At 43.5% G+C, this 8,703-nt stretch overlaps 1 protein-coding gene across 1 annotated transcript; it reads right to left on the bottom strand.

Annotated features, from left to right (window-relative positions):
- Window positions 1-5,536: 5,536 nt before the first annotated feature.
- On the bottom strand, window positions 5,537-8,451 carry LOC121554637 (acetylgalactosaminyl-O-glycosyl-glycoprotein beta-1,3-N-acetylglucosaminyltransferase). Its single transcript, XM_041868295.1, has 3 exons — window positions 8,164-8,451; window positions 7,749-7,834; window positions 5,537-5,818 (listed from the first exon to the last, which is right to left on the bottom strand). Exons 1-3 carry the CDS (start codon window positions 8,371-8,373, stop codon window positions 5,686-5,688), a joined length of 429 nt encoding a protein of 142 aa, XP_041724229.1. The 5' UTR covers window positions 8,374-8,451; the 3' UTR covers window positions 5,537-5,685.
- Between the last annotated feature and the right edge of the window lie 252 nt (window positions 8,452-8,703).

Here is an 8,703-nt window from a genome sequence, read left to right on the forward strand (position 1 = left end):
AAGTGCTGCTGATCGTTGGTGAAGGAGTAAATCAGAGACCTGGCCTCCACATCATAGAAGGAGATCTGACCCCCCCCCCCCTCATCATTTTAAATCCAGTATCCAGCTATTTTTGGATATCGATGCTGATCAAAGCTTAGCCAACTAGCTATAATTATTCAGTGCGCCACTACCAAAACTTAACGAAGCTAGCTGTAGCTGTCTATCTCTCTCCCCTCTCATCTATCTCTAGCTCTCTTTTCCTTTCTCTCTACCCCTCCCTCAATCTATCTATCTCTCCCTCTCTCCCCCCCCCCCAACCGACCTCTCAACCCTGACCCCTCGTTCTGGCAGACAGTGTCTGTTCCTTCCATCCCCTGAATGGAGCTGGATTGTCTTTGTGTCAGTTCCTCTGCTCTGTAAACTGTATACAAAGGACTTTTCACACCAGCCGAACCAAGCTGTACTGAGCTGGCGTTGTTATGCATGGTTCAGGTTGGCAGCATAAGCCACGTTTATACCTGGAGCTAACATGCATCCTGTGTCTTGATCTTGTCCACATTCTGATTGTGCCCACATGTTATTGACGCCATGAGTCAGTAGTGCCACTTGTCAATGATTTTAGAGGATAATGATGATTATCTTGACTACCTCTGGAGGTGATCACAATCAGATCACAATCCGTCTTTTAAAAGTCTACACCTGTCTAAACGTGGGCACAATCAGGACAAAGGATGCGTGTTAGAACCAGGTTTAAATTAACTAGGTTTAAATGAACCAGCATAAATGAACCAGGTTTAAATGAACCAGCATAAATGAACATGGTTTAAATGAACCAGGTTTAAATGTAACTGAACCAGGTATAAATGACGAGGTGCATATTGGAGAAATTGGATTGGAGATATTGGAAGAACTGTCCACATTTATTTTGTCAGCCAACAAGATGAGTAGGCCTAACGAACAGCAAACACACTGGCCTATGTCAATCTACTATCCCCCATAGTACAAAAGTCAACCTGTTCTATTCTGTGCAACAAATAAACATTCCAAACATAGTTTGGGACAGTTGTGGGATGCGATAGATCCCAAATTAATACAACCACTAGTATAAAAAAACCTGTTTTACACAATGTGGCTGACGCAACAGATCAGAACGTTTAGCTTAAAATGTTGATAAACTATTAGGCTATTTCTTCACATTATAAGCGCAGCAATGCGCACATGGCAGTAGGCTATAAGCAGGAATGTTCCATTAGCGGTAAACACCATTATCAAAAGTGACCGCGAATGCAAGTAATGCTTTTATTATAAGAGTGCATTGTTATGGTGAAAATGATCTTCCCCAAACTTGAAACTCACGCGCTGCGTATGTATGCCAGTTAGGCTCTACAGTCGTGGTCAAAAGTTTTGAGAATGACACAAGTATTGGTCTTCACAAAGTTCGCTGCTTCACTGTTATGAGATATTTTTGTCAAATGTTACTATGGTATACTGAAGTATAATTACAAGCATTCTATAAGTGTCAAAGGCTTTTATTGACAATTACATGAAGTTTATGCAAAGAGTCAATATTTGCAGTGTTGACCCTTCTTTTTCAAGACCTCTGCAATCCGCCCTGGCATGCTGTCAATTAACTTCTGGGCCACATCCTGACTGATGGCAGCCCATTCTTGCATAATCAATGCTTGGAGTTTGTCAGAATTTGTGGGTTTTTGTTTGTCCACCCGCCTCGAGGATCGACCACAAGTTCTCAATGGGATTAAGGTCTGGGGAGTTTCCTGGCCATGGACCCAAAATGTTGATGTTTTGTTCCCCGAGACACTTAGTTATCACTTTTGCCTTATGGCAAGGTGCTCCATCATGCTGGAAAAGGCATTGGTCGTCACCAAACTGTTCTTGGATGGTTGGGAGAAGTTGCTCTCGGAGGATGTGTTGGTACCATTCTTTATTAATGGCTGTGTTCATAGGCAAAATTGTGAGTGAGCCCACTCCCTTGGCTGAGAAGCAACCCCACACATGAATGGTTGCATGATGCTTTACTGTTGGCATGACACAGGACTGATGGTAGCGCTCACATTGTCTTCTCCGGACAAGGTGTTTTCCGGATGCCCCAAACAATCGGAAAGGGGATTCATCAGAAAAATGACTTTACCCCAGTCCTCAGCAGTCCAATCCCTGTACCTTTTGCAGAATATCAGTCTGTCCCTGATGTTTTTCCTGAAGAGAAGTGGCTTCTTTGCTGCCCTTCTTGACACCAGGCCATCCTCCAAAAGTCTTTGCCTCACTGTGCGTGCAGATGCACTCACACCTGCCTGCTGCCATTCCTGAGCAAGCTCTGCACTGGTGGTGCCCCGATCCCGCAGCTGAATCAACTTTTAGGAGACGGTCCTGGCGCTTGCTGGACTTTCTTGGGTGCCCTGACGCCTTCTTCACAACAATTGAACCTCTCTCCTTGAAGTTCTTGATGATCCGATAAATGGTTGATTTAGGTGCAATCTTACTAGCAGCAATATCCTTGCCTGTGAAGCCCTTATTGTGATATGATATATTGGCCATATCCTCCAGCCATCATTACATCATGAAGTTATGTCCCTTGGAGAAATGTTTTTTTATTTTGTATTTATTACAAACATTATGTAGTTAGATTTTTAGATCACATACAGTGCATTCGGAAAGTATTCACACCCCTTGACTTTTTCCACATTTTGTTACGTCACAGCCTTATTCTAAAATGGATTACACACAATACCCCATTATGACAAAGCGAAACAGGTTTTGAATACCTTATTTACATATGTATTCAGAGCCTTTGCTATGAGACTCAAAATTGAGCTCAGGTGCATCCTGTTTCCATTGATCATCCTTGAGATGTTTCTACAACTTGGAGTCCACATGTGATAAATTCAATTGATTGGACATGATTTGGAAAGGCACACCTGTCTATATAAGGTCCCACAGTTGACAGTGCATGTCAGAGCAAAAAACAAGCCATGTGGTCAAAGGAATCGTCCGTAGAGACCCAAGACAGGATTGTGTCGAGCCACAGATCTGGGGAAGGGTCCCTAAAAATGTCTACAGCAGGGGTGTCAAACTCATTTTAGCTCAGGGGCCACATGGAGGAAAATCTATTCCCAAGTGGGCCGGACCGGAAAAATCATGGTATATATAACTTAAAAACAACAACTTCAGATTGTTTTCTTTGTTTTAATACGATCAACATACAACATAAAGCTGGAGCCTGAGGACAGTGTGTCCAAAATAGTACAAGCACAACATCACTATTAATCATAAAACACGTCAAGTTTATTTGAAAATTCTAAAGAAAAAGAACACACAAACACACAATGCCTCAGTGATTAACAGAACTGTTTCACAGATCACAGAACTATATCAGGGTGTCATTTCTCAGGCAGAAATGTAGATAAAAATAATGAAATCCTGTTCCCCAAACAAGTGCAAGAACCACAGAGTCAAGAATAGGTTAAATATACAAATAAAATAAAAACAATAGCACATCAACATAAAAACATATAAACATAAATCTGAAAGCGTTGCTCAAACTCCCGTAACAGTCCCGTTATTTTATCTTTGAACCGCTTCATGTCTGCCACATGTTGGGTCACGCACACATTTTTCAGACAGGGGAAGTGAGCTGCATCACCACCGGCAAGTTGCGTCTCCCACAATGACAGCTTCAACTTGAAAGAACGTATGCTGTCATAATACTGCGTGACAACTTTGTTGCGCCCTTGCAGCTGTTTGTTCAAGTTATTCAGGTGCTCTGTAACATCCACCATAAATGCAAGGTCCTGCATCCATTCTGCGGAATGAAAATCTAACACTGGTTTGCCCTTTTCTTCCATGAACTGTTCAATTTCTTCTCGTAAATCAAAGAAACGCCTCAGCACAGCACCTCGGCTTAACCATCTTACCTCAGTGTGGTATGGCAGGCCATAGTTTGATAGCCTTCTCAGAGAGAAAGACCACATCTGACGGTGATTCAGGCTTCTGGATCGGATGAAATTAACAGTTTGGATGACCACCTTCATGACGTTATCCATCTTTAATGACTCGCAACACAAAGCCTCCTGGTGCAAAATACAGTGAAAAGTCAAAAAATCACGTCCTCCATTTGCAGATTGCACTTTCTCTCTGAACTTTGACGAGTGCGGTAAAAATATCAGCTGCTGTCGTTGTATCTGTCATCGGCACCAACTCCACGAACTCCTCGGTGACGGTCAATGTGTCATCAACTCCGCGGATGAAAATGGCCAGTTGTGCAACATCTGTAATGTCCGTGCTTTCATCAATTGCAACCGAAAACGCAATAAATGACTTTACTTTTTGCTTCAACTGGCTGTCCAAATCCACTGAAAGATCGGAAATCCTGTCTGCAACTGTGTTTCTTGTGTCGTGTATGACGATTATGACTATTTTAGAGGAACAAAGAAAATTATGTTTATCTTAGTTCAAAAGTAGCCGTTTGTGGGGTGACGCCCCAGGGGAGACGGGTGATTGGACCGCAGAGGGAGCAACCCATATTTTTACATTGTTTATAAGTATATGCTGGGCGAAGAAGAAGTCAGAGCGGCCATTGCAATCTGGGACGTCACTCTCCGGGTGTCATGACATCTGTCACTTATGCTGAAAGCTTGTGATATGAATAAACTTATGATCAAGGTTCAGTATGAGCGGACTCCTTTGTTTATCAGCAATAATTGCCAGCATTTACTCGATACGACACTTGTCAGGCTGATATTTGCAAAAAACTGCCGCTTTTCAGGGCACACAATCTCCGCTGCCTTCATCATGCATGTTTTTACAAATTCACCCTCACTAAATGGTTTTGAAGCCACTGCGATTTCATTAGCAATGAGGTAGCTAGCTTTCACTGCAGCGTCACTGATGTCTCGGCTGTGAGTAAACACAGACTGCTGTTTCTTCAGACCCGCCAACAGTTCATTCACCTTCTCTCATCTCCGCTGTCCTTGAAAGTTGTCATATTTGTCGGCATGAAGACTCACATAGTGGCGACGAAGGTTATATTCTTTCAGCACTGCAACATGCTCTGAGCACACCAAACATACAGCTTTCCCATTCAATTCCGTGAATAAATAGGATGACCATTTTTCTTGGAACACTCTGCGTCCACTTTTCTCTTTTTTGACAGAGACATATTGGGGCAATGAGGGTGCCAAAGCACATAATGTTAAAAGTAGAAGCCGTAATAAATATCACGGGCAAAACAAAGTAGCTCATTGGCTGCACGTGCTTGACCTACTTGCTCTGCCCCGGTATAAACAGTTTGCTTGCTTAACACAATTGCTATTGCGCCATCCAGTGGACGCAATTGGAACAGCAGTTTATTTTATTGAAAAATTGCAGCGCATTTTTATACTTTACAATTATTATAATATTTTTTTATTTTTTTTATTTTTATCATCTCGCGGGCCGGATTAAACCCGTTTGCGGGCCTGATCCGGCCCACGGGCCGGACGTTTGACACCCCTGGTCTACAGCATTGAAGGTCCCCAAGAACACAGTGGCCTCCATCATTCTTAAAACGGGAGAAGTTTGGAACCACCAAGACTCTTCCTAGAGCTGGCCGCCCGGACAAACTGAGCAATCAGTGAAGACCAATTGTGTCCCGCAGTGCAAAATACCCCTGACCTAGTTACAGATCTAGGATCAGCTTCCCCTCCAATCCTAACCAGGGGCGTCCGCTCCGGCCAAGGTGAGCCCATCCTGGGCAGAGTCCTTACAGGAGTGCACCTGGGTCTGGAGGAAGCTCCAGAGATTAAGCAGGTCTGTGGGTAGCAGCTTGTGGAGGACCATGATCCTGCGGTAGAAGAAGATAGGATAGGATTAACTTTAATGTCCCCGAGGGGAAAATGGTCTTAGACACATAGGGTTGCAAAATTCCTGTAACGTTTTTTTTTTCAAAAATCCTGGTTGGAGGATTCTTGGATTTTCTGTTTATTCCCTCATAATTCCAGGAGTCTTCTAACCAGAATTCTTTATAAAATACAGGAAACTTTGCAACCCTAAAAGTACTGCAAAATAGATGCTATGACCTATGTCATGTACACTACCAGTCAAAGGTTTGGATAAGCCTACTCATTCCAGGGTTTTTCTTTTTTACTATTTTCTACATTGTAGAATAATAGTGAAGACATCAAAACTATTAAATAACACATATGGAATCATGTAGTATCCAAAAAAGTGTTAAACAAATCAAAATATTTTATATTTGAGATTCTTCATGTAGCCACCATTTGCCTTGACAGCTTTGCACACTCTTGGCATTCTCTCAACCAGCTTCATGAGGTAGTCACCTGTAATGCATTTAAATTAACAGGTGTACCTTCTTAAAAGTTAATTTGTGGAATTTATTTCCTTCTTAATGCTTTTGAGCCAATCAGTTGTGTTGTGACAAGGTAGGGGGGGTATACAGAAGATAGCCCTATTTGGGAAAAGACCAAGTCCATATTATGGCAAGAACAGCTCAAATAAGCAAAGAGAAACAACAGTCCATCATTACTTTAAGATATGAAGGTCAGTCAATACGGAACATTTCAAGAACTTTTAAAGTTTCTTCAAGTGCAGTCGCAAAAACCATCAAGCGCTATGATGAAACTGTCTCTCATGAGGACCGCCACAGGAATGGAAGGCCCAGAGTTACCTCTGCTGCAGAGGATAAGTTCATTAGAGTTACCAGCCTCAGAAATTGCAGCCCAAATAAATGCTTCACAGAGTTCAAGTCACAGACACATCTCAACATCAACTGTTCAGAGGGGACTGTGTGAATCAAGCCTTCATGGTTGAATTGCTGCAAAGAAACCACTACTAAAGGTTACCAATAAGAAGAAGAGACTTGCTTGGGCCAAGAAACACGAGCAATGGACATTAGACCGGTGCAAATGTGTCCAAATTTAAGATTTTTGGTTCCAAATGCTGCTGTGTGGGTGAACGGATTATCTCTGCATGTGTAGTTCCCACCGTGAAGCATGGAGGAGGAGGTGTGATGGCGTGGGGGTGCTTTGCTGGTGACACTGTCTGTGATTTATTTAGAATTCAAGGCACACTTAACCAGCATGGCTACCACAGCATTCTGCAGCGATATGCCATCCCATCTGGTTTGGGCTTAGTGGGACTATAATTTGTTTATCAACAGGACAATGACCCAACACACCTCCAGGCTGTGTAAGGGATATTTGACCAACAAGTAGAGTGATGGAGTGCTTCTTCAGATGACCTGGCCTCCACAGTCACCCGACCTCAACCCAATTGAGATGGTTTGGGATGAGTTGGACGGCAGAGTGAAGGAAAAGCAGCCAACAAGTGCCCAGCATATGTGGGAACTCCTTCAAGATGGTTGGAAAAGCATTCCAGGTGAAGCTGGTTGAGAGAATGCCAAGAGTGTGCAAAGCTGTCATCAAGGAAAGGGTGGCTACTTTGAAGAATCTCAAATATAAAATGTATTTTGATTTGTTTAACACTTTTTTGGTAACTACATGATTCCATATGTGTTATTTCATAGTTTTGATGTATTCACTATTATTCTACAATGTAGAAAATAGTAAAAATAAAGAAAAACCCTTGAATGAGTAGGTGTGTCCAAACATTTGACTGGTACTGTATATTGTACACATCTCGTACAGCCACAAACATAACACACTGTCCTTACACATTCTGGCGCACTGACAGAGCTCAGATACTTGTTAACGTTTAGGTGTTTGATAGACATGGGAATGAAGGAGTGCTTTTACCCGTTGAGGTAGTGACAGGGGTGGAGGGAGGGAGAGTACTCCACAGGCATGAAACCAGGATGGTGTCTGGCTGTTAGGTTAGCTGCCTGGAGAGAGGGAGAGAGAGGATAGAGGGGGAAGAGGAGAGAGGGAAGAGAAAAGAGAGGCGGAAGAGGGAGAGATTGAGAGAGGGAGAGAGAGAGAAAGAAAGAAAGAGGGGGAAGGTAAATTATTTTGTTTGATTTGCTTCTGTGAGTTTGTCCATTGTGGTGAGTGTCCCAAATAGCACCCTATTCAGCGCACTACTTTTGACCAATGGAGGAATAGGGTGCCATTTGTGACCCTGCGTCTACATGTATATTTCTAAATGACCAAATATGATTTAAATTAAATTTCATTCTGCATGCGATCAAATTCATCCAATCAATCAACTCACCTGTGCGACCATGCCGACATAGGCATCGTCGATGGGGAAGAGAGGCACCCTGGGGGAGGCGTGGAGGAGAAGAGAGAGGGCATCTCTGGAGAGGAGGTAGCCCCCGCCCCCAGCGTAGGGGGGGTAGGGGCTATGGTACAGGCTGTAGGGGACGTAGTACTTATTCCACCATATACGCACGGGGTGGGTGTCCACAAAGATACGTCCCATGTAGAGAGGCTGGGGAGACCCTGTTTCTGTTCCTCTCTCTCTCCCTGCCCCTCCCTCTGTTCCTCTCTCTCTCCCTGCCCCTCCCTCTGTTCCTCTCTCGCTCCCTGCCCCTCCCTCTGTTCCTCTCTCTCTCTCTGTCTCTGTCTCTCCCTCTTCTCTCCCTTTTCCTCTCCTCATCCCCCGTTCCCTGTTCTGTAGGAACCACACCACTCTCGCCACATCCACATAAACGTCATCGTCCCCCTTTAGAACGTAGAGAGTGGTTCTAGAACACTCCTGGTGGAACCAGTTCCAGAACAGAACCTCTTTCAAGGTCACATTGTAAAAGGA

The sequence above is a fragment of the Coregonus clupeaformis genome, chromosome 27, assembly GCF_020615455.1.
Source record: "Coregonus clupeaformis isolate EN_2021a chromosome 27, ASM2061545v1, whole genome shotgun sequence".
Classification (NCBI taxonomy): domain Eukaryota; kingdom Metazoa; phylum Chordata; class Actinopteri; order Salmoniformes; family Salmonidae; genus Coregonus; species Coregonus clupeaformis.